We start from the raw sequence: 26,985 nt of genomic DNA, 5'->3' as shown, positions 1-26,985 counted from the left end.
CAATAAAATCCCTGTGAAACTTGGACTAGTCACATATCTGATCCACTCAGTTGTCATGATACATATATCATATATGTTGGCTCTTCTTCCAGTATGAGTGTTGGTTGTTTCCTTCATTTGTCATTGCATGAAGACTGTTATTGCAGAGTTTAACCCAAAACAGCTGTGTTTCTCTGATGTTGCGTAGAGACATTAATATAAATGATTTGTATGTTGACAGGTTTGAACTTAAGCCTAACTTAATGAGTGACTTTAAAAAGTATTGAAGCACAAAAGAAGTAAATAGTAGTTTCTATTTAATAATTTCCATTGCTTTTAATAATAGCTAAAAAGCCTTGTTTGTGTAACAATAAGTTATCACAGTCAAAGTACTTGATCAAGTTTGCTTAGTACAGGCTGAGAATGGGATTTTCAAAACCTGGATGGATTTAAAGCTAGCCAGCCGAATGTACTTTCTTTCAAAAAGCTGTCATCCTGAGCTGCAGGTGCATCGAGTTCATCATTTAATGCTGTATAGTAAACTGTATAGGACAGTACGATGTGATGACCCTGATGCTCCAACACTCTGAAATGACCTTTAGCTTGGCTCTGTTGCCAGGTATGAGGTCACGTTGCTATGGCAACAGGGTCAAAGCTGACTTTTACGTACACACAGAGTGAGTTAGTGAAGCAAAGAGGTGAGGACGGGCACATTGGGCCACAGGCCAGTAAAATACAGAAGTCCTCTGTTCTCTGGAATGCTCTCTTGCTCACTCTCTCACTCTTACTGTGGTTCTCTGAGCTGATTGGGACCTAAAGTTAGACAGCTGCCAAATCAAAATGTGTCACCAGATTAAGGCTAGGCTTTACAATGGGGCTGGCGTTGGCACCTGGTCAGTGTCATCCACGTCTGATATGATCAAAGTTCCTTCCTGGTCGTGGCTCGTCAGTGTGATGACTTCTAGTATACTGTTTTGCGTAGCAGTTTGAAGCTGTCAGTCAGTGAAACCTGCCTCAGCCAGCTAAAACAATAGATTGGGCCATGCCATCTTAAGTCGCTACTTCATTCTGGCACTAGACTTTAAAGATTGTAAAAATGATGTGCTGTTTCTGTGGCAATTTCACCATGTATAGAATATAAAGATAATTCATATTATTTTGGAGATACCAATCAATGGTCAGACTGCAGAATTAGAGCAGCCATCTACATAAGGTGGACCAATATTTTACATCTATCTGTCAATATTAGCGGCACACACAAGCTATTGCCATTTATTGCACCATTACTTCATAGCTGAAAACCTTCCCACTTTAAGTATCACAAAACCTTTTCTGGACATTATTGACAGGTTATGACAGTCGTTCATTGCTGTTCATCTCTTCTAATTCAGTACATCTTAACTGACATTAAACATTTTTAAACTGTGCCTATATTCCTCCCTCTCTCCCTCTCTTTCACTCATTTCCTCGTTGTCTGGTACAGAGTGGTACAGCCTTTTTTAAGAATGTGTGTGTGTGTGTGTATGCTTGTGAGAGGGAAGTGTGTGTGAGTGTGCACTATTAAATGCGAGATAACAGTCGGCTCTGCCTCTGCTCCTGATGGCATTCACTGTGCTCACACGGAGACATAATACTTTACCCACTCGTTGTGTCACATACTATTGTTTGGTTTTTAGTAGCGGTTCAATAGAAGTTATTTTCTCTTACATCGACCATCATTTGATGTACAGTTTTAGTGATCACTGCGCCTGATTAATTGCCTGAACGATCAGCGATCAAACTGTCAGATAATTAGAAGACTTTATGGCACATTAAAAACTGTGGTTTGAGAAAATCCATACTTCCCTTTTGGGTTATGTCTAGAGATCAGTTATTACCTACAGTGAGTTGTTTTCATTTTATTGGTGTAATGTTTTACATGTTGTTTTGGCTCTAACAGTAGTCTTGTCCGTCTGTGCTGAAAAACATAAAGTTGAATCTCACTTTGTAATAGATATCTTTACTGTTTTTCCTCCTCCCTCCTTACTTTCCAAATTTCACCCAGTCATGCTTTTGTCTTTTTGTCAGTATTGTTATATTTGAATAGTCTTCTTTAAATACAATTTATTAGATCTGGCAGGGTATGAAGTTTAATGAAGGAGCCAGTTGATTGAGCCATACAGTGTTCTGAAGGGCAGTAGAAAATAGCTCCAGTGAACGTAATGTAAAATTGTTGAAAACTTGCTTTAATCTTTCTGACATTCTCACTTGTTGTCTCTTGTCTCAGAGCCTAATGTTTAAATATTTTATTACTTAATATGTTTTAATATGTAGCGGATCTCTTTTCCTCTTAGTCTGCATTAGAACTATGCCTCTGTGTACTGCTGTAATGACCACCTTGTCGATCTGGTGGGTATTGTAGGGTTTAAAAGACTGAGAAACAGGATCTAAACTAATTGTAAAATGAACAATGTTGTTGCTGCTACTGCGCTTTTGCCAGATCCAAGAATAATGCATTGCAGCTTTACAGTTGAAGATACTAGGTTTCATTTTCCTACACTCAGAGAAAGATAACCCTCTGCAGTAACCTTCAGTCCATCGTTTACATGTCAGTCGAGCATTATGTCATGCTCTGCGTTCTTTCAATCACTTGACAATCTCACTTTCCTGGACAGAAGTCTCCTCCAAGAGATAACAGACCTATCCTTAAGCAGGTTACCAGATAGGCTTCACTGCCATTTCTGTCTTTACTTTGTACGTCTTTGTTCGTTTTAAGGTGGACACTAAAATTCATTTAAAAGAATGTGAAATCCTTAAAATGTAGTTACATGATGTACGCATTAGAAAATATTTGGGAATGATGATGATGGTTCTATTTCTTTGTAAGCTTCTGTTCTGTGTTAATATTTGAGGAAAAAACCTCACAAATACAGATTAATTGTTGTAGTCTTTACATTCATTTGAGATCTTGTCCACATGTGCACTGTATTTGTTTTAGCGTTTTTTGGTAAGTTTTGGTCTTTCATCTACATTCAAACACAGTTTGCTGAAAACGGACTGTTTTTAAAACTCCGTCCAAGGTGAAGAGATTCAGAAACTCTGTTTGCAGTTTTGATGTGTAAACAAAGTTTTGGCTTGTGATGATAGAATGTGTGCTGTTATCTCCTTTGTTTGCTTGAGCAGAGGCACCAGAATTGGTCCACACACGGTTCCCTAATTCCTTGATTCACCATTATTAGCAGCCTTCTGGAACCAGTCATAGCATCCATCCATCCATCCATCCATCCATCCATCCATCCATCCATCCATCCATTATACACTGCTTAATCCTCACTAGGGTTGCGGGGGGGCTGGAGTCTATCCCAGCTGACTTAGGATGAAGGCAGGGGACACCCTGGACAGGCTGAGCTTCTGACAGTGTGGTTTTAGGGTTAGTGTTATATCAACACATTTTAGTCGGAGTCTTGACTGCACTTAATTCGTGGTTTTGCATTTTTATGTAGATTTTTTCTTTTTTTTTAAATTTTTAAACAAAGGACAAAAACCCTGTTGTAAAAAAAACAACAACAATGTGTTGATTAGAGCGAGGGGCTTGCTGGTGTGTTTTGGGCATGTAATTAACATGCACAGCACTGTAGTTATTTCCCCCCTATCTCTCTACACCAGTGCATGTTGAAGTATTTAATTTCCCAAGTGTTGTTTCCACCCATTGTTTTCCTATTCAACTATAACTCATTTGATATCGTGCAGAATCTTGAAGCTGTTGACCTCAGCAATCAGCTTTTCCTCCATTTTGTTTGAAGTACTTTTACATAGTTGAGTGAAGCTCTCAATAGCTCTATCCTTCTGTTTTCCAAAAGAATCCAAAAAAAGTCTCCTGGTTGTCTTTGGCATAAAGTCGGTGACTTTTGGCACTTCAGCACAATAACAGTATTGTTAAACTTACCACAAATGCATCCAAAATATGGTTGTACCAAGTTACATATTTTGTAAACAAAGGAATACAAAAGTATAAAAGAAATATGGCTGCCACAAAGAATTATTATCCGAATAAACTGTCTAATTTATAAATTTCAGAAAATAATTACATCCAAGTTGACATCTTCAAATGTCTTGCTTTGCTTGCCCAACACTTTAAAACTTCAAAATGTTCAGATTACAGGAGCACAAAGTAGAAAAAGGTAGCCAGTTTTAACAGTGGTTAAACTGGTACCATGGATGTACTGTTTTATCAACTGTTCATGGATAATCTAAACTCTGTAAATTCTGGGATTCATTGTTATAAAAGATTCATTTTCTTTTGATCGAGTAATTGATAAACTAGTGTGTAATAGAAAATGGAAATGTATGTTGATTGGACCTTTTCTAATTACACGAAAAACCGCACTTCAGACATTTTCTTTCCAATCTCTGGCATTTGTGCTTGTTGACACGTTTTTGTTGATTTTACTGAATGATTGTTTTTAACCTTACTTGGCGAGGATAGAACCAAGTACTGCAGATGGAAAGTGAAGTAAGAAGAATGCAGAAATTATACTGACTTGGCAGGAAATACAGGCCAGCTAGCATGAAGATGCACTGTGGCTTGAAGCCGTAAAAACTGAATCACTTGAGATTTTGCTGTGTTCCCAACCCTTGATTAGGAGAGCTTTTTGTTTTCAATAGCTCTGCCTTGAACTGTTGCCTCAGCAAGATGCACACGCATACACTCATTCATGTATGCTCACCAGGGGGTAAGCTGTGGTGGCAGATGGTTTTGTGTATTGGGGGCGGTCATGTTAGGTTATAGCTCATCAGCCCTGTGTGTCTTTCCTTAGCAGAGTGCAGTCCTGCAGGTCAGCAGAAAAAGGCTTACTTAAGCAAATGTAAGGGTTGGGATCCAGTGGGGAACAGCTGCAGGTCTTCATTTGCCATAATACAGGCTTTTCTAGCCAAACTGGGATTCAAAACCAAACTCCTCCTCATCCTGTATAGCACATTCAGTCAGAAGCGCTCTTAAAAACTCTTTAATAAAGCTTTCAGTAAGAATGTATGGAACGCTTCCCGAAGTAGATCACAAACTTCTTCCTGTTAGCTTTCCAAATCAGTAGAACATTAGTTTTTAATGGATCTGAGTTGACAAAAATCATTCATTCAGGCTTGCAGTGGGATCATCAAAATTCAACACAGGTGACATGCTTGAGTTGTGTGAGAGATTTAGGGAAGGCTTTTTCCGCATCAGCACATTAGATTAGATTAGATAGAACTTTATTATTAGTATACATATCCTGGTCTAAAACCCTCACAAAGAGCAAAAAAAAAGTTTGATGCCAAAATTACTAGATACCTTTCTCGTTCACTTATACTACAAACTGAAATATCAATGAAAATGTAACTTTATTTTAAGGAAGACAGGTCACATTATTGTGGCTCACCCATAATGAATGTAATCCAGGTTTTGACAAAACATTAAAAGAAGCAAGTGTAGTTTGTTTGTAAGGAGTCTTCCCACATCACACAGGAGCAGAATCCATTTAAATGTCTCCAAAGTGCACATTTAAACCCATAAAACAAGATCAGTAATTTCATTAATCACGTAGCGTTATAAGTGAACCCCAACACGGAGAAAGGATTGTTCAGGATCAGATAAGTCACACTGTGTACTTTGTATTTTACATCAGACAGGTGCTTACCTTGTCACTCACAGTCACAGTTAATAATGTGCAGTTAAATCATTTGTTACATCCCAGTTGTCCTCAGGTTGAGTCCTGAGTACCATCACAGCTGTTGGAATATTCAGTTTTGAGGAAATCACAAACAAGCTAGGTTGTTAGTTAGTTATGTATAGTTGTTGTCTTCATGACTGCCAGTGAAAATCTGACACAAGCAGAAATTCTGTCCATGGTTTGGGCAATGTATTACAGTTTTTTTAGTCCTGTATTTACATGATTTCATTGGCTACCTGGCTTGTTCAGACTTTCTCTTCCTTATGTACTCTCTGACATTTCATTGAGTGTTTGCCGTATTAACTGGCTGCAGTGCATAAAGGAAATATGACGTCATTGTCAGGCCACAAAAATGTAACTGACTGTTATATCAAGTAAAATGACAGATTTCTGGGGGTTTGAACATTGTTTGAAACATTTGGAATAATGTAAATAGACAGGCCAAGAAAAAACAACAACACTGTGTGTGTTTGTGTGTGATAATGTGCAGCCAATCAAATGCGTTGTTTTTGTCCTTGTTCTCCTTCAATGTAATTGTCTTCAATTCAAAGAACATATACAGTGAGCAGCACAGACAGGCTAAAGGCTTTATATACCCGAGCTATGTCATTGTTATGTTAATGTGATTTGTGTTAATTTCTGGTTCTGACCAGGTTACTCAGGTAACAGCTCATGACATCATCATATCTAAGATAGAGAAACCTGTAAGTCTCGTACTGGAGTTGTAGCATTAAAACGCTGCTTTCTGTCTCATAAATTGATTACTGTGATGCAAAATAAATGTTCTGCTTTCTGTGCAACAGGCTTGTGTAGTATTATGGGTAGAATTAAATGTCAACCTAGAAAAGAAATCTTGCCTGTCTGATGATGTGATTTTCTTTTTAGCAGGGCCAAGATTTTTTTTTCTTTTTTGAGTAAAAAGGTTCTTACGCAGGTATTTACAGTGACTCTGTAGGTGGAAGTTAAGTGGAACTTTTCTTGGACTTTTCTGTCCAAATTTCTTGATAACACGCTTATTTCAAAGCAGGTTTTCAGAATGTACTGTTTTCAAAATGGAAAAGAGGCTTAATTAAAGGTGCCAGTTGAAATATTTAATATTTATGCGATACATGTACATTTTGTATGTATACAATGGGGACACTGTAACCACTTGATGTCTAGTGGCCAACATGTTGTCATTTTGTATTGGCAAACTTTACCAAAGCTTGTCCAAATGTTGCAGTAGCAGTTCCATAAATCAGTAACAGGTGCATCAAAAAAAAAAGGAGCGTGAGGGGAATGTCAAATAAAGGGAGTACATGAGTCCTGAGAAGTCTGTTTTTGTTCTTTCAGCTGTTAATTGCCAATTTTTCTGCCCTACTACTTCATTAAATAGGTGTTAAAGTTTGTACTAGTTCATTTTCCAACTTGATGACAAATATCAAAGCTACACATCAACAGCTTGACTTAAATGATGTGCTAACCCATGGTCAGTAAATGCTCAGTTAGTGTAAACAGTGGTTGTATCACTGCTATTTGCATCCTTTTCTTATCCTATTAGAATCCTTTTTTTAGTAGCTAGTAATCCATCAGAATGATTGAAGTTTGGGATTGTGCCTACTCTTTGAAAAACAACTACGTGGTTTGTTTTCCTTGCTTGAAGGCTCTGAATGAGTTTCAGCAGCTTAATTTCTATCCTTACCCTGACTCTGTTGTATCCCTCATAGTGATGTTAGCAGCTTAATGTCTGTTGTTGGAGGAGGACGTCTAGCCCTCCAAAGGGGCAGCTTAAATCCTCAGACTGCACTGTCTTTATCACTGTTTTATGGCTCCACTGGATTTCAGAGATCTTATCAGCTATTTGTGTCCGTCCACCTGCTGCTCTGCTTAGTGTCTGCATTTTAATTCTTGCTTGGTCATACTACTTTTGGACTCCTGCTGGAAAATATTTCCCTTTGAGTGCTATTTAATGTGCAGGTAGGGATGCAGATTTTAAGCAATTTCCTTAATCAATAGGATCAACAATTGAAAAATCATTGAAATTAAACACAGTGGACTTTTTTCCATATGCTGATAAACCGTTTTTAAACACTTGTTGTTTGCTGCAAAATCTCCTCCATTACAATAAGAACTTGAATAGAGTTAGCAATAGAGTATACAGCAGGTTACGTCAATTATAATTAAGCAGCAAACAATAATGACTTAATTTGCTATTTAACGATTTGCCGAACACAATCCAAAGTATTGAACACAGGAAACAAGCTGCAGTCCTCCACAGTAAATAACCTGCTACTTTATTGATCACTTTGCAGCTGTTTAGAATAATTCCCTAATCTATATGATGGGGTGACTTGTTCAGTGTAGTTTAACTGTCAGGTTTCACCTGTTAACGTTCACCTTCCATCCCTCAGAGTCACAAAAATGTGTTCTTTACCGTTATAATTTTTGCCTAGTGTGAAGTCTAGACACGTGCGCAGAATTTGCGTTGGTACAGATACATAGTAAGCAGTTCCTTTCAGACATGGAACATGGAACATTGCTGGCTTCATCAATGTATTAAAGTGACAGCATTAAACAAGCTTGGAAAGAATAGTTCTAAACAGCTGGAAGACAGTTCCTGTTTTTAAAAAAAAGCAGATTTCATACATTGTTGGTGAATATTATCAATCTTTAAGCTATTTGTGTCTGTTTTTTTGGCAGTAAAATTTTATTGACAGTTATTTTTGTAGCCTTCTAGATTTTAAATTGTCAAGCAAAGTGTGTGATAAAGGTGTGTTGTGATTTTGGCACACAAACTATGTATTTGGTACAATATTTGGTGTTTTTAAAAAAAATATGTTGTTGCTAGTGTGCCAGTGTTGTACCATAGGTAGGTATACCACAGTATTTAGAAACAATAAAGGTCTGTTGTACTTTATTATAAAACATGCACCACTACAGGACATGATATACGTACATGCTGTAACTGGTGAGACAAGAAGGCAGCCATGCTGAGAAAGATGGCAAGCTTTGTGAAATAGGACTTTTGTCAAGCATGGCCTGCAAATATATCTGTATATATCTGTGCTTTAATGAAATGAATATTTAGCACAGCAGGGAGCCAAGTCACCCCGCAGCTAAACTGGGACAAAGTAAATAAGCTCGTCTTTTGGACAAAGGATCTGGATGATTAGCTTTGCGAGATATATATGTGCTATACCAAAGGATGATCCACTCCCTTTGGTTGTTTTACTTGTAGGCTAAGGATTTAATACGCTTAATTTTTTAGCTTTTTTTTTTCTTTTTTCGTACAGACCATTTTTCTATCTTGTTCAACCAAAACTCCCACAATTGCCCTTCATAGACTGTGCAGATTTTTCCCTTTTTGATTTATTGTTGTTTATTGTTGCAAGTTCTAAACGTATAACCGTAGCATTAGCTTGTACAATAGCCCAAAAAGCCGACTACTATTTTTATTTACTGCGTTTAACATGGAGTAATTGTGGATTACATATTGCTAATTTTGTAAATGTTTTAGGTTTTAGACATTCCTTTTTTCATTATAACTTAGTAAAACTTAGCTATATAAAGGATTACTTGAAGGTAGAAATGACAGTCCTCCTGACTAACAGACTTAGCCAAGTAAATGGCTAAAATTAGACAGCACTGCGACTACAATTTTATTTAAATTTTATTTAAAACTGATGCATTATTTTATAATATTTTTGCTGAAGTTTCTTAATTTTATTATGTGTAGTTACAGCTGTTAGCTAAGCATCAGTTCCACATAGTGTGAAAGAAGTTTTCAAATAGTTAAAAAAAAAAACACAAAAAAAAACCCAACACAAAACAAAAAAACGTATCTATTTTAGAAATGAGAACTATCAGAGAAAAGGTGGGATTGTGCATCCCCATTTTAAAACACTAGTTCCTGTTTTGTTACATTTTATCATTGTTCCTAACGTTTTAAGGTCAGAGCAAATATGCTAAGAACACAAGCAGAGTGTGTTTTGATTGGCCAGTCACACACACAGGCATAAATACACACACTCCCTTCCCCCATCAGTGGAATTTTGTTCCCAGGGCTGCCTGGCATTCCACACTGCTGCATCATGGGATCTCTACTACCCTGTGTGTGTGCACGTGTGTGTGTGCGTGTGCGCGCGTGTGTGTGTGTGTGTGTACACAATCCTGCTGGTAAGAGATAGCTTATCAAACATGTTGTTATTGTGACACTGAAAGATAAGGCATCCATCCATCTCTTACCTTGTTTATTTTTACCTCCTCTCTCTCTCTCTCTCTCTCTCTCTCTCTCTCTCGCTTGTCCTTCCCTCCATTTTCCCCCATCCTACCACCTCCCTACATAGTACTGGGGACCACCCAGCTGCTGACAAAGCCGTTGTCATGGTTATGTGTGGTGAGTGGGGGACTGTCATGATGTTGTTGTCTCAACTACTGAAGAGAGAGAGAGCGAGAGAGTGGGATAGAACGTGACCATGTTGCATCTATCATAGTCCATGTTTTGGTAGTCAGTACAGCGATGACCTACACAGTTTCTTAAACATTAATTTTATGTTCAACTACATCAGGCTAGAATCTAGCACTGATCAGACACCTAGTCACATTATCAGTTGTGTTGCTCTGGAGGGAGATTTCAGAAATCAAGATGTCTCCAGGTGTCCTGTGTGGGGCTTTGAGGGTAAATCAGAAACCCAGTTTTATGAACTATGGCCTTGAAGTTTATTTTACCAGACAGGTGAAGAAGCTTGACAGGATTGGCTGTTGAATGTATTTTAACAATTCTCAGGTCTGTTTTTTTTGAAGGGCAGGTGGTTATAAAACAATAAAATCCTGCTTTTATAGCAATGCATAGGTAATAATAAAGTCATGATATAATATAGTGAATTAAAGTAGAACAATAACATTTCCAATGGAGGACCTTCACTGTGGTGGTATTTTATGCTTTAACATAAGAAAAATGGGGTAAAATGTGGCTTGATTGCATATGCCTGTAGACTGTAGTACCATTGTCCTACTAGATTATGGCACGTATTTGAAATGAGCTCTTGTGGGTAGCCATTAACTGTTCTAGAAAACTTTGTCATGGTGGCTCGCTGCTTGCTTAACGCCACAATGCTATCTGCTTGCCAACTCAGATTTATCCTCCTTGGGTTGCTGCAGTCATAAATACAGACACGCTGCAATCTTCTATCTTATCAAATAGTAGGAGGCTCCACCTGGTTCTTTTATTAAAACAAACACGTTAGAAGATGAGAAGACATGCAGACATTCAAATCACATGACTAATGGCGTGCACGAATAGTAGCAAACATATGGTAGGCTTTTGCAGTACACTGTTTACAAACTAGTGTGACTAAAATCTGTTTAGGAAAACATTAAACAGAATTAAAATAATACTTTCATTTTACATTCCTGTGCAATGGAAGCTAATACCCAGACCTGGAACTTGACCCCAAGGTCAAGATATCCTTGTGTTATTTGGTTTTGTTATACTTCTTTCAATTTGTCTCCCTTGAGTTCCTCAACACCATGGATTTACAATCCTAAATGACTGGAATGACCTTTAGAAGTATCGATTGAGCAGGTAGTAGAATTGCACATACTGAAGTTATTTGCTGAGACTGTGGGAACATCAGACATAATTGATAAGACAAGAACCATAAGCAGATGGACTATTATAGGTTTAAATAGGCCCCCAGTTGTTGTTTTTTTTTTCTTTTTTCCAGTGGTTAAAGAATGTGAATGTTAAATTTATTCTTCAAATTGTCCACTGGAGCTATTTATTACATTTTATAGACTGACTTCCTGGTTCAGTGTTGATCTATTGTACTTAGCATAGTTTTGTACACACAGGTGCAGTCACTGTTCTAGCTCAACATAAAGTGGTTCAGATAAGCAGGTTAAGCTGTTTGCTTGTTTACAACCTTGCTGTCTGTCTGGCTGCCTGTGGTTCTTTCTGTGGTCTGACTTTGTTACAGAGATGAGTACAGTGCTATCAAGACTAAGTTGTAACTAAGCAGACTAACAGCCAGATATTAAATTAGGCCATCAGACAGTTGTCTGTTTTTTCTGTAAACATAAAACTTGACATCTTTAGTGGTACATTGAATGCTGACCTAACCTGTTTTGGCCAGTCAAACTGGACTGTTAATCTGTTGGTAAATAACTACATGATTGTTAGGAGTTTACGTAAGAGCAGCGTGCTTAAGTCAATACATTGGTGTACTATTGTCTCTTATGTCTTTTAACTGATGTTGGAGGAATGATGGGATACAGGATGACACTTGTAAAACTAAATCAATGAAATTGTTTTTCTACTTTTATCCACAGGTGATGGTATCATGGCTTCCCTGTTTGCTGAGTTACCCTCCTAGACTTAGCAATTATATAAACAATATATAAACAACACGTCTGTGGAAACTACTTACACTTGGCACACCGTGTGCGAGAGGGATGACAACCTCCCATCTGAATGGCCATGTTGCTGGGGAGGGAGGCGGAGGAGGAGATGAAGAGCTGAGGGGAGGACAGCAGCACCGGGAAATGGCTGTTGACTGTCCAGGAGAGCTGGGGAGTCGAACACTGCCAGTCCGACGATCTGCACAACTGGAGAGGATACGACAGCACCAGGTATGTATACGCACTTGTTGCTTGATTGCTGTTCAGCCTTTTTTTAATCAAACAAATAACTGCAACGAATAGCGCCTAAGGTTGATCAAATTCATTCTACACGTTTGAAAAAAAACATGAATGGAAACAGAAAAATGGTAGAAAAACAGCAAACCAGTATGCTATGCCATGTTCAGTACCCTGTATCAGACGTACTCTACATATATTCACTAGAGGTCGATTTATTAATCAGTTTGGCCATATAATTGACATATATAGGATGTTTTGCAAACTAACAGTATCTGGAGAAATGTATTTCAATGGTGGTCTATCTACTGTTGATTGGCATCTAATCCTAACACAACCTGACATCAGAGCAGAGGTAGGATGTAAGTACATTTATTTAAGGTCTGTGTAAGTCCAACTCTAACACACTTACTTCACTGGGGTGTTTCTATTTGATGCTATTTTATATTTTTACATTTTCATTACATTTTTAACAATGCACTCTATTTTACACAATAAATTGTCCATAAGCTGCCCAGATAAATGTACAAATAGTAAAAATTAGCCGGATCTTGGCCACTGCTTTGTGATATTGACCTGGTACACAACTGTAAGCATGGTAGGAAGACAGAGCAATGATGCCTTACATGACAGAATGACAAAATATTGTGTATTCTCATCCTGGCATTAAGTAAAGGAGCTGGATTCTTCTTCCACCACTGTTCCAGTTCTTGCTAAGCGATATCACAAACATATTTGTCGGCTCCTTGTTGAGTCAGGGTTTTTACAAGCCTGTATAACCACATATATCTAGGGGTTGTAACATGAGCATGTAACAACCCGAGACACATTCACTCCTCAATATGCACACACCTTGGGTGGTGTAATTTTAATTTAGATATGATGAAACTGTTAACTTACTCAGGGATACCGCACCATTCTTGTTAGTAGGAATTTGTGTTGTAAGTCAACAGTATGACGAAAAATTTCGATTGATTTTGAAGAGAGATTGATAGATTATATTATAAAACTGTAATTACTTAATTTTATTTTCATTTTGTGATATAAACAGTAACTCAGAGCAGACAGAACTTTCAGAAAGTTTTGTGAATGTGTCTGAATCATACATTAGTCTCACCATTTTTAGTAAGTCCATTCTATGCAAGCATCAGTCACATTCTTAGTAATACAGCATGAATCAGCACACCTGTAATTGTCAAGTGACCTAAACAGGCTGTGTTATATTGGGCGTGTCACAGAGGCTATAAAAAAAGTTTCATGTAACATTTATATTGTAAGCTTCAAAACTGTGAAACTGAAATGAGTTCTAATCCTGTCTACGATGTATTCATTTGCTTGCGTGTGTGTCAGGAGGACCTTCGGCGTCGCAGAGAGGAGGAGGGTCGGCAACTCGATCTGAACGCCTCGCTCAGACTCAGAAAGCTCTCCCAGAATCCCCACATCGGGATTGACAACCCAACATTCCTGCAAGACACATACATACCGCAGCAGCCAGCGCTTGACAGCCAACACGCACATGCACTGCTGGGTAAAAACCACACACACACAAACAGTGAAAATCAGAAAGGGAAACACGTGAATAAAGAGGTTAAAGTGCAAGTGATGTTGATACATTTTTAAAACAGTAGGGATGGAGAAGAGGGGAGAGTGCAAGTAAAGAGATGGAGTGAGAGAAAGCTGGTAGGAGACGGAATGTAAGGAAGACATTTCTCCCATAAGGGAGAGAATTCCTCAGGGAGGGAGGGACGCACACGAGAGGCTCTTGAGTACGACTTAATTAAAACTTTGTTTGTAGGGTGGCAGCTACTCCATAATCACACAAACAGGAACACACACTGTAGTCCTTTAGTCTTGACTAGGAAATGAGAAGCAGTGTCTCACAAACAAACCTATCTGGAGCCAGGACAAGCAGGCTGTTATCATTAGATCATTTGAAATAGGTCTGATTTTTAGCTCTTTCACAGACACACTTGTTGTAATTGGTTTGTAAAAGTTAAGATTTGTAAGTCAAAGTTTATTGATGTGAGTACGTATGTATTTTTTTTGCAGAATTGGAGGAGTTGCTGCTGTCATTGAAGCAGGTCCGTGGCTGCCTGTCTGACCAGCAGAGTCAGAATGACATAGAGCTGGTTCTTGCACTACTAAACAAGGTAATATATAAGGAATTAGATGGAAAAAGCCTTGGGTCAGTATGTAATTGTTTTATTTTCCAAGACTTTCTGATCTCTGAGGTAGACGGGATTTGCAAAAGAGGAGCAGCGTCGTCACTGCTGTCTGAGCAGGAGCTTCCATGACATCTTATAAGATTCTTATGGCCAGAACTGAGTACGGGGAGAGGAGGCTTCAGGCTATCAGTAGACAATTCAATTATTTTTTAATTGAAGCGACTGCTCCTTTGAACCAGTATTAAATACTCTTTGGAACTGTATTTATTTTCAAACTAACAAATAATTTAGTCTTTCTCCTGGAACACCGTAACCTCTGTCAGGGTCAAGAAGCATTACGGGGATAGTCCAGCTCAGGAATTTTTCCAAGAATCGAGGAGCCTTCTTAGAAACTCTAAAATTAGAGGAACCTAGTTTTAGCGTCAGTTTCTAGTTGTTGCTTCTCCTAACGTCCAACTTTCTTATTATCCAAGAATGTTCTGAGTGGACTTTGCTCTGCTGACTGTTGCTCAATGACTAGTCAGACATGACAAATGATGGATAAATCTGCATCAGCACAAATGTATGAGCTTTTGTTACCTGTTTTGTTCTCACAGTTGCTGTTTTGCATTGTCATTTAGACTTTTATAGAGGCATTACTAACACTAAAGTCATGACACCTGTACACCAAAAGCTGGACATTTTATTTCATACATACATACAAACTGAACTGCTCTCCAGTTGATTATGCAGAGCTAAAATGAGCCAAACAGCTGTATGTTATTGTTCTGCAAAATGGCTAAACCTGGCTCAGGTCTTGTCACAAAGCAATGTGAAGTCATGATGAAGTGTTCTGCATTCGCCTATCAAATACATGCAAGTGCACATTCCTGTGATATCTTTGGAGTTATAAATTCCTTTCTCAGAGCATCATAAACCACTGTTCAGTGTTTTGGTGTCCGATAAACCTTCATGCTTTGATCTATTACTCAAATCAGCCCTCCTGGGTTGTGTTTTATCGTCTCACTGGTGCCTAAAGCAATACGCCCACACCAATGCAGCCCCTCAAGTCAGTGCTGAACGCCTAATTACCAGCCTGTGCATCCCACTCCTTATTATATTATCACTGTAATCCACAATTGTGTTGTTTCCCAACTGAAAAAGGAAGAAAAAATGATTGCTATTATTTTGATGTATCATTGTGGTTGGAGATCTTTACAGAAACAATCTGGCACATGCTACCACCCTGACTGTCTGTTTTTTAATTCTTACTAACTCAGGGCTGCATTTGCAGTGACACAACTTTAACTACTGTATGATAGCAGCTCTTCACGTTTTTTTTTTACAATAAAACTTACTGCAGAGTGAGTTATTTTTGAAAACACACCCCTCAGTGTCCAGAACAGTTACATCTGTTGGAGTTCAGTTTCAGTTTTTGTTAGTGTTGAGGCTGTAGTGGTTGGTTAGTTATCAGTACTCCTGCTAACTGCGCTGGTCGAATGTTTTTTCCTAATTAAGCTGCACATGAAGAAAGCTATTGTGGACACTGGCAGGTTAAACCATGAATACGTCTGATACATCAACTACTGAAACACAATAATAAAAATTTCACAGGATTGTATATTGTAATTGCATTTACTGTTTTATTTGTAAACAGTCCAAATACAGGTCTGGGAAAGGACAACGTGCACAGACTAAATCACATGTTGGTGATATTTTTCTTTTGCTTTATAGTCTGATTTCCAGTCAGCACTGAAGATCCATAATGCCGTGGCCACCAGCATGCACCGACCCTCACCTCCATACCCACACACACAGCAGAGCCTTCCGCTGGCCATGGAGGTAACTTGTTATCCAAATGTATTCTGCTTTAAATTTTCATTTGTTTGTACCGTTCTTGATACATTATAGTCATCTGACAGAACATACAGAGTGACAGTAACGGTCCAGGTCAGCGAGTGTGTAATAACGAGGTTTGAGACAGAGCAGCTCTGTTCAGCATCAATTAGAGCTGAAACATTATGAACATGCTTGCACGCACACACACACATACACAGACACACACACAGAGTTAGCCAGCTCTGTTGTTGTACTTTTAAACAAGTCTAAGCGGTTGTATTGGCTGAAATGTTTTAAACAAAGTAGGGAAGGTAACTCTGCAAGGTTCACTTTTGCCAGTTTAAATGAAGCCAACATCCATGATGCTAGTATGATCAGTGCTGCAATTATTTTTCTGCTACAGTGTTGAGTTGGCTAGCTGTCAGAGCTATTCATGGCTCATTTCTGTGGCATCTCATTAAATCAGCACATTATTTCTGCTCCATGTTGGCATCTCCGCCCCCTGCCCTGCATTTGGCTTCGAAAAAGAAAAGCTGTGGTTCACGCTGTACTCCTCAAAACCAGTTCCTTTGTCATTGTTAATGAAGTGGAAAAGAAATGAAATAACTCTAAACAGACACAATGGGCAGGATTATTTTAAGCGCTCAAAACATCGTAAATTCAAGTCCAGTTCATAACTTTTCTGCTTCCAGCTTTAGATTATATCCAGCCAGGTGACGACTATAAAAAACTTTACATTCTTCAAATTATTTTTTTTCTCTCTTATCACACACATTCATACATGACAAGATGAGAAACACGTTATCCTCTTCTTGCTGCTATTTCCAAATTCCTGTGTTCTTCACTGCTAACTTGTTTCTCTATAACGGACCCATAACTCCAGATTTTAGTCATATTTAGCTAAGCTATGAGGTGGCTCAAGTTTTTTTTGCCAGCTCTCCAGGAGAGTTAAGGTCTTCTTTGTAGTCCCCTCACAATACCAGTTTCTCTGATCCAGGCGTTGATGTCAAGGCCCCAAACACATTTACTCTTTATTTCTTGAATGAGGAATGAACTAAAAATGAAACTTTCTTCAAATCTGAGCCCACCTTTAAATTAATCCCTGATTGTTGTGTAGGAGTTTTACTTCAGAGTGTTAATCAACAAATAATTATTATTTGTTGATTAACATAATTATTAAATAATAATCATAATAATTAAATAATTGTGTTTAAAATTGTCTGTAGGTGCAACTATTGTAGTGTATCATTTCACTCAATAACACCACCTATGTCTTATTGCCATGGTTTCAGGTCAGGAATCTCATGCAGTCAAGTCAGAATAAAGAGGGGATGGAACTCTACAGCCTGCTGTCAGACACACACATCCAGGTAGACACACACACACCACACACACACACACACACACACACACACACACACACACACACACACACACACAGAGTGGTGTTTCCATCAATTCACCAGCTGTAACTACTACAGCCTGACCCTGACCCCAACCTCAACCTCAACCTAACCTTACTCTAACTGTAAACCCAGCCTTCATCCTAAAAGTTTGTGATTTAACTTATGGCAACTTACTTTTTTCCCCACATCTGCGAGGCTGTGAGCAGATTTATGTCCCCACAACACAAGTTATGCAAGGCCACACATACAGAGACACACACACACACACACACTACCACATATACGCACTTCATGTATGAGCAACAAACGAAGAACAAGTATTCTGTGACTGATCCAGGCTTGTGTGTGTTTTGCAGTCGTTGCTTCTGGCACATGACAGCATAGCAGAGAGTGAAATGCAGCCTGAGCCACTGCCTGCCCAAGGAGAAACACTGACCCAGTGGGGAGGAGAGACTGTCAAAATAGTTCGTATAGAGAAGGCTCAAGACATACCACTGGTAAGTTAAACTCAGCACGCATCATCATATTGTCACTCATTCATTCAAAAACCAAACACAGTTAAATAGAGAGCTGGCCCTGTTTTATTCCACTATCTTTTATTGTGGAGTGTAATTCTTTTAGTGGGCCAAGCCGTGAGCTTTCTGTGTTCCTCTCACTGTCAGCTTTGGTTCAGTGGAGACTCTAAATTTGCATTCAGATATTCTAACTAGGAGTGAATGTTTAAATGGTTGTACGTCTATAAATAGCAGCCCAGCAACTCCAGGTGCCCACCTACCTCTCACCCATTGTGCGCTGGGATCAGGTCCAGCCGCTCTGTGACCCTGCACTGGATAAGTGGGTACAGATTGATGAATAAAGAAACACTCTTTCGTCCCCTTCCATTGTCTTTGATGAATGTATTTACTCTGGCACCATGAAACAGGCTCTGCACATCAGAAACAGCACAGAATCAGCTTCCACTCCCTCCTCCACCACCAAACTAATATACCCAAACTGGAATGACGACAAGGTCACAAACGGGGTTGTATCTGGATTTTCAGAGCTGTTTTGTCTCCTCTCTGAATAACAAATTCCAGTAAGAACCAGTTTCCAGCAATCATGACCAGAGATGCTACAAGGTCCTGTAGTTTTTCTGACAGGACAGGAGAATCCACCAGAAATCTGCTCATTTTGGAACATAAATCAATATAGTTTTCTCTGTTGGCAGAATTAAACATATATTTTTTAACAAAAATAGAAATGGAAATAAATATATGATATTTTGTAAGCTGTACAAAAGCACAGTGCAAATTAAGGGTGGTTTTATTTATTTATCACGTTTATTTTTGGAACTAACAGATAGAGAAAATGGCTCAAATTAGCATTAACTTTATTCTTGGGTCCACAAAAATATATAAAAACCCGATATGTAGCACATTCATACAGTCATGTCCATCTTGGTCAGTCATCTCACCACTGTGCTGCTGTTTTTGTTCTGTAGGGAGCAACTGTTCGCAATGAAATGGACAGCGTTGTGATCAGTCGTATTGTTCGCGGTGGAGCAGCTGAGCGCAGTGGACTTTTATTTGAAGGAGATGAAATACTGGAGATTAATGGCATAGAAATCAGAGGAAAGGACGTCAACCAAGTATTTGACATTCTTGTAAGTATTTTACTCAGTTCTTTGATTTGTCCAAAGGGCCAACATAGAGAATTGAAGTAGCAGTAGTTTAACTATGGACGTTCTGTGTTATACATCCTGCTGGTTTGTTTTGGAACAAAAATGTTTAAAATGAGATATCTTTATGTACAGTGTATAAATGACATTATTATTAAGGGCTAAAGAACAGCAAGGTTGTCTGTACGTTATGTGAAACTCATAGAAAGTTACAGTAGAACTGATCAGTATTACCTGCTTCTCTGTCCTTCTTATGTTGTGTGTTTTTGTGTGTAACAGGCGGACATGCACGGCCTCTTGACTTTTGTGTTAATTCCCAGTACTCAGAGCAAACCTGCTCCTGTCAAAGAGACTGTGGTAAGTGCTGAGTTCTCCACATGTGATTAAAAAAGATAAAGAAACGTCAGTGGCTTTGTCGTAGCAATCTTCTTATTCAGGTTGAAACTAGAAAGTATCCAGATCTGTTCTCCTTTAAAACTGTGACCTAAAGTGCATTTAGTCTGATGAAGCTGTTTTCTGTCATCTTTCACTCTTCAGATCCATGTAAAGGCACATTTTGACTACGACCCCTCAGATGACCCCTATGTGCCGTGCAGAGAACTGGGCTTATCCTTCCAGAAAGGAGACATTCTTCACATTATCAGTCAGTCAGACCCCAACTGGTGGCAGGCTTACAGGGACGGAGATGAGGATAACCAGCCGCTTGCTGGACTGGTACCAGGTACTGCTGTCTGTCTGTCACTGGGATTTTTCAAAATAATTTTGGTAGCTCATGTTTTTTGTGAAGCATGTGAAGAATGCTTAGTCAGACTCCTGTGGGTATATGCATAGGATGGATGGTGGTTTCCTGTGACTCTTCACTGTTAAAACTTGTGTTCCACTCTGCAGTGCAGAGTGACATAATGATATGGTCGCTATTTTTTTTTTCTCTTATATTCTCTCACTTTTTCCACAGGGAAGAGTTTCCAGCAGCAGAGAGAAGCCATGAAGCAAACCATAGAAGAAGACAAGGAGCCGGAGAAGTCTGGTCAGTCCCACCACCATATATGATATATGATATATGATAGACCCTTTTTACTGTAAATAACCACTTTGACGTTATAGTATTAACACATTCTTCCATATCAAGTTTTCCATTTAACAAATTCACAAAACTCCACGTCACCCACGAAAATGTATATTTACCAATTGGAAGGACTTTTTTCAAAAATGCAATATGCAACAATATGTGTACCTCGAAAGACTGTTTCAAGTTGTCTGCTTGTTTACAGGGAAGCTCTGGTGTGCAAAGAAGAACAAGAGGAAGCGGAAGAAGCTGCTTTACAACGCTCACAGGAATGATGGTGTGTGCTGTTTGCCTGTCTGTCTGTCTGTGTGGCTCTCACCAACATGTCATCACATAATGACCATCGTTAAAGACCTGTGTACAACTTAATTGATCTGCTGTCTTCCAGCTTTTGTTTTCAACCAGATTAACTTGTGCATAATGTTCTCCCCATTGGTCCAGATCTTGATAATGAGGAGATTCTCACCTATGAGGAGATGGCACTGTACCACCAGCCAGCCAATAGGAAGCGGCCAATTGCACTAATTGGTCCAACCGGTTGTGGACAGGCAGAGTTTAGACAGAGGTTGCTCAACAACCAATCAGAACGTTTTGCTGGAGCTGTACCTCGTAAGAAGGCACACACACACACACACACACACACACACACACACACACAAACACACAGAGTGCTCATTATTCCATGTGTTTGTGGATGAACTAACTTGTGTTTTATGATTTCATGTGTGTTTTGCAGACACCACACGGAGCCGTAGAGAGGGTGAGCTGAGTGGTCGAGACTACCACTTTGTTTCTCGTCAGACTTTTGAGGCAGAACTGGCCGCTGGTAAGACTTCCTGTCACAGAATATTTTTGACACCGCTCAGTGAAACATTTCTTGAATTGTCTTTGTGGAGTTTAGGGACAGGTTTTCCTCTGATACGTTATACTACATTTCACTTGTTGTTGTCCACAAAGGCAGTAATGCAGAAGACAGCAAGCAGTGACACATGGACGTAAACAATGCACTGCTTAATATTTGAAAAATTTACTGTTTTATTCAGAAGAAAAAAATTCTGACATGTTAACTCGACCTAAAGAATACATGAAATGCATTTTAGAGAAAAACACTCCATGTAAACAAACTTTAATGTGATCTTAAGAAAACTTCGCTGGGCACCTTTATGTCTGTTGTGGTACGCTGTAGTTTGATTTATCTGCAGGGGCACACTGTACACCATTTGCTGTAAATATGTGTTTCATGTGTCGTATTGAGTTAGTTAATTTTCTTATTGCGATTTTTCCAGGGAAGCTGATCGAGTCTGGTGAGTTTGAGAAGAACCTGTATGGAACCAGTACAGACTCAGTGAGACAGGTCATAAACACTGGAAAAATCTGCGTGCTCTGTCTACACACACAGGTTAGTAAACGCCAAGACGGAGCAGGCCGGCACAGTTGAGGTCTAAATTGTTGCAGTACACACATTTAAAAGTTGAATTCTGATGTAGTTTTCTGTGTGTGTGCAGGCTCTGAAGGTGCTGAGGAGTTCAGACCTAAAACCTTACATCATCTTCATAGCTCCACCTTCCCAGGAAAGACTTCGAGCCCTGTTGGCTAAAGAAAACAAGAATCCCAAGGTTTCCATCTGTCTACATTGTCTATTTACACTTGGCCAAAGATAAATATCAGTGGTGTTTACATCTCTAAAACGTTTGTCTCAGTAATAATGTGTGTGTTGTCCACAGCCTGAGGAGTTGCGGGACATCATAGAGAAAGCCCGGGAGATGGAGCAGGGCTGCGGACACCTGTTTGATGCCGTCATCGTCAACACAGACCAGGACAAAGCCTACAACGAGCTGCTACGACTAATCAACAAACTGGACACTGAACCTCAGTGGGTGCCCTCCTCCTGGCTGCGCTGAAAACACACTCACACACTCGCACATCATTCATAGAGTAGACACACGGAGCCCATGGAGTGCATATTTCTACAGGTTTGGCAAACTAGACCCTAAAACACTTGTGTGGCTTTTACACAGTGTGCTGTGGTGAAGGTTGAAACACAATATTAAAGATGATGTTAGGAAAAAACTAATCAGAGATATGGAGAATTTGCAATATTATGAGAACTAAGTTCAAATAGTTGGATTGGAACACAAAATCTGAAATGTACAAGAAAACACACAATACCAATATTGCTGATTGTAATTTGTAAGTTAACAATTTCTGAAAAAAAAGTCACAATATTACAAATGGCAAGTGAACATGTTTTTTTTTAAATATAGTTACAAAAAGTCAAAACATTAAAAGATTATTGTGGAAATTTATAAGAAAATGTCATATTACAAGAACAAAGTCAATTTTATTTAAGAAAATCATATGACTACATCAAATTTAGAGTGAAACCACAAATCATACAATGAGATAAAGTTGGGATTACCAGAAAACTATTGTCTAGTAGAAATTAAATTATTTTTTTCCTTAATTTTTCAGGTTGGAATTTTAAATTCATGAAATCATTTTGAGAATACATTTGTATCACATCTAGTCACTGGTTTCATTTCATGTCAGGACTGGTGTCTGTGTAACATTACTCTGCTGTGTCACCTGTAGTCACGAGTTCTACATTAACCAGCATTGGCTGATTCACAAGGAGAGTAACTGTAGCGACAAAGACAAAGTAGGCAACAGCAGCTAGTATAGTGGAGCTTATGGTGAAAAAACTGAGGCGGCATCACCACAAAAAAGTATTTGATGCTGCAGATAAAAGACACCTGGCTAAAAAGGAAACTGATTGACGTTGATACCATGTAGTGTCTGATAGGCACAGATTCTCAGTGTTATGTGTAATAATGGTCAGTGGCCAGAGGGGGGAGACACATGATCTTCAGCCACACGACTTTATTGTGACAGAGCAAAAAAATACACAATTGGTTATTTTATATTTTATAAGACAACTTTATCTCATTAATAGGACGGCTTACAAATCTGTGACTTCAATTATAATTTGAGACACTTTGTTCTCAAAGTAGCTTTTTTTTTTTTTTTTTTAACCATTCTTTATTTAAAAAATTTTACGTTTTTCAAACTGGGATATCTCACGGCATAACCAGACCTTCCAAAAAAATACAGTTTTATTTGAAAATATTCAGCTTAATGCTACAGTTTGGATCATGATCTGACATTTTACTAAACTAACTTTTTCTTGTAAGAATGAAATTAATGAATTAATTCAACTTTCTTGTTTCAAATTTGTTGACTTTTTCTAGTAAAATTGTATCAACAACTTAATCAAGTTTTTTTTGTCATAAAATAAATTTTATTTTTAAAATCAACTCTGGAAGTGCTATGACTTTATAGTCAAATTTCTTATTTTTTCAGAGGTTTTAGTTATTAAACCTTGACTTTATTTGTTTATTTTTTATCTTATAAAATTACGATTAAGTTGTTTAGCAAAAAATGTATTTTGCCTTATTAAAAAACAACTTTATTGTTGAAAATGATGCCTTTTCCTTATAATTTCAACTTAATTCTCACAACATTGCAACATTTTTCTCAAAATCTCTGACTTTAGTATTTCCTAACACTGATACCAATATTGTTGTACTGTGGGGAGGATTTTCTCTGCAACCAGTCAGCATCTTCTGTAATGTGTCGACCAGGCGGCACTGACTAACAGAAATAGAAGTGTATCAGCAATTTGTGTATGGACCACCCTGAAAGGGAGGAAATGCTCAACAAACTGATCTTGGATGGTGCCTGACTGATCCATGATGTTTTTATTCCAACATATGGACCTGAAACACTGATATATTTTTGTAGTTTTTATTTTGAAAACGTATTCTTTCTCAGAATGTCTCGTTAATGACGCTTCCTTCGACTTTATCCTGTGATCATTTCAAGTATTATGAGTAGAATCGATTGAAGCTGTGACACGCAAATATTTTTTGCAGTGCAGAGAATCATTGTAAACATTTGATTTTGAATTAAAGCCTCTTACATTTATTATTATTATTATTATTATTATTATTAATATTATTAAAGAGCTGGGGCTTGTTCTAGGTTCCAGGCAAAACACATGTACAGCTCAGGCCCCTGATAAGCAGTAAATATGAAAATCACACACACTTTGACATTTAGTACAAATTTTAACCTCCACTGAGCCACTGCGTTAATGCTATGAAGAACACTCCCACACACATTGTGTACTTACACACCACCACGCTGTGTTAGTTGCTGACATCCCCTGTCCTGAAACTACAGCCCTCTAGACTGACTGGTCGGCTGGATGGCTGGTTTCTGCCTGGCTCTCCTGGTAAAATGCACACTACTGCAATAAACACTAGAATAAAGGACCACAGCACTTGATATCTTTCTTTACTGAGTGACTGTTTTGTTTTTTCTGCCTGTTCTTCCTGACTGACTGGTGACAGATCACGCTGTCAGCTGATTTTTTTTTCTGTCCTGTCTGATCACATTTTAGTAGACCTTTGAGCCTGATCCCTGAGGGGTGAGCAGGCAAAGAAAAGTGGTTGTTTTTTTTTTTTGTGTGTGTTCCTGTTTGGCACATGATGCTGAATTCATTAAATATTTAGTGTATGTGTGTGTGTGCGTGTGTGCGTGTCTGTGTGAGTGTGTGCGCCTGTCTTTGAAGACAGTGAAGTATTATCATGACCTGAAGTAGACCTGACACCATATCACTGTCACCACTGTGTAGAGCATTTATATATTTGTAATATTGAAAATAGATTTATGAAGTCCAGAACACACCAGTAGGATCGGAGGTTTCAGTCCCCCCTCCCCTCCCTGCCATTGGTCCAGGAGGACGAGGGAGGCGGGGCTAAGTGGAATTAACTGTATTGAATGTAAAGTTAATTGATACCACTTCTTGTTTATCAGACATTGCTTCTTCCTGAGAACAACTGCTTTTTGTATGGATATTCACAATGAATAAATAAATAAATAGTTGATTGATAGAAAATGACTGGCTGTTTTTCTTCAAATCCCTCAAACCTGGCCAAGAGCATCGCCACAAGACAGACAATGACTAACAGACATTAACTCAGAAAAGAGTGCTGGGTGTAGAAGCTCCTGATTGTTTCGTAGAGTTTGGCCTTTATCACCTGAGCTTGGTAGTTTATTTGTTTGTTAACATGTCTGCCTTGTTAAATCCTACAGTTTCATCTCAGAGTGAATAAAACCAGCTAAGTTTAAAGACCCTGAGATGTCACGAATGTCGATCACATAAATAAGAACGAACCTCTGTGTTTAAAACTAGTGAGGCTATGTAGCTTTTAATACAGCACATCCATGTAAAATTGTGTTTTTATATGGGACAGAGAAATGTGTTGGTTAATTTAAATGCACTGTAGTATTATTTAAACACAAGGTCTATTCATAGACAAGATCCAGAAAATCTGGATCCACGTTAATGCACCACAACAGCATTTCTATCCGGAGCAGACATCTATCACAGCATGTGTGTTGCATGTACTGTACTCTGTTATTCATCTGTGGCCTTTTTATATCTTGTTTACAATCCAGAAACTCAATGTCACTGAATAGATGTCTTTCAGGCAACAGTTCAGATGCTGATACTGCTGCCTGCATTATCACTCAGCTGATCAGTCATACGGGAAAACCACAAGAGTAAATATATAATTGCCTAAACGCTGACTGACTTCTGTTGAGCTGCTTCATGCTGGATTCCTGTCACACCGTCATGGCTCTCTGGGATTCCTGAAGACAACAGAGCCATTGTTAATGTAACACTGATGACACACATGACTGACACAAAGCAGTCAGGTTTTTAAAGTTTACAATTACTACTCCTTCTACTGCATCACTGTTCTCACTTCTACTTAATGTATAAGTAACAATAATGCCAATGTGTGGTGAGAAATATTTCTTTAAAGCTTGAATGATGCATAAAATGAACTACTCCCATAACTACTGCTGTAAGGTTTTGATCAGTGCCATTAATGTTGTCAAAACACATTAAAACATATGACTGTGCACATTTTGTCTTGATGAGAATGTTTGGCTGCACTGTAGGTGTTTCATGGAGGGTGGATTGTGATATTTGTGCATTCAAATGTACCTTTAAATTGAATAGTTCCCAAATGACAAGAAACTCTTCTCACAATGAACTAAACAAATATATTTTTAAAATGTTGAATAAATTACAGCATTTCAAAGCAGTTTGATAAACACCCTAATACACATTATAATGTAGTCGTAAGCTGCTATATGGAAGTGTTAAAGTGTTTATTAGTGAGCAGCGCTTTCTGCAATCATAACTTCTCTCAAGAATATTTTATAATCCTACCCCGGTCTTACCATATTTCCATCAATTTCAGGACAAGGAGGAGTATTGGTTGTTTTATCTGCGTAGAACTACTTTACAATGTTTATCAAGTATTTAGATAAAGCAACATGCTAATCAAGGTGGGCCTAAAGGTTTTGATTACAGTGAACAACAACAGGATACGTAAAGACTTACTTGATTCAGACATAATAGTTATTTCTGGGATAATACTATCCTGAGGCTGACACCCCATCAGTCCCTCCTGTGAAACAGTTGAGGAGGAGATTTTACTGAGCTGAATGCAGTCGC

At 38.5% G+C, this 26,985-nt stretch overlaps 1 protein-coding gene across 2 annotated transcripts in view; it reads left to right on the top strand.

The window, feature by feature from the left end:
- pals1a (protein associated with LIN7 1, MAGUK p55 family member a) overlaps positions 1 to 25,350 on the top strand; it is a 27,232-nt gene extending 1,882 nt beyond the window's left edge. Inside the window, exons 2-17 of one of the 2 annotated variants that reach the window (XM_008302986.1) lie at positions 11,973 to 12,272; positions 13,629 to 13,806; positions 14,328 to 14,428; positions 16,157 to 16,264; positions 17,554 to 17,631; positions 18,024 to 18,164; positions 19,148 to 19,309; positions 19,604 to 19,681; positions 19,862 to 20,045; positions 20,280 to 20,351; positions 20,596 to 20,667; positions 20,832 to 20,999; positions 21,127 to 21,216; positions 21,677 to 21,789; positions 21,896 to 22,006; positions 22,115 to 25,350. In XM_008302986.1, coding sequence (XP_008301208.1) covers positions 12,096 to 12,272; positions 13,629 to 13,806; positions 14,328 to 14,428; positions 16,157 to 16,264; positions 17,554 to 17,631; positions 18,024 to 18,164; positions 19,148 to 19,309; positions 19,604 to 19,681; positions 19,862 to 20,045; positions 20,280 to 20,351; positions 20,596 to 20,667; positions 20,832 to 20,999; positions 21,127 to 21,216; positions 21,677 to 21,789; positions 21,896 to 22,006; positions 22,115 to 22,291 — 2,010 coding nt within the window. In that variant the 5' untranslated portion in view covers positions 11,973 to 12,095 and the 3' untranslated portion in view covers positions 22,292 to 25,350. The remainder of the gene's footprint in view (positions 1 to 11,972; positions 12,273 to 13,628; positions 13,807 to 14,327; positions 14,429 to 16,156; positions 16,265 to 17,553; positions 17,632 to 18,023; positions 18,165 to 19,147; positions 19,310 to 19,603; positions 19,682 to 19,861; positions 20,046 to 20,279; positions 20,352 to 20,595; positions 20,668 to 20,831; positions 21,000 to 21,126; positions 21,217 to 21,676; positions 21,790 to 21,895; positions 22,007 to 22,114) is intronic. The other variant, XM_008302987.1, reaches the window with a different exon arrangement.
- The last annotated feature ends 1,635 nt before the right edge of the window (positions 25,351 to 26,985 follow it).

The sequence above is a fragment of the Stegastes partitus genome, unplaced genomic scaffold (assembly GCF_000690725.1).
Source record: "Stegastes partitus isolate 25-593 unplaced genomic scaffold, Stegastes_partitus-1.0.2 Scaffold1917, whole genome shotgun sequence".
NCBI classification, from domain to species: domain Eukaryota; kingdom Metazoa; phylum Chordata; class Actinopteri; family Pomacentridae; genus Stegastes; species Stegastes partitus.
Note: the sequence above shows the minus strand (reverse complement) of the source record. Positions and strands in the feature narration are given on the sequence as shown.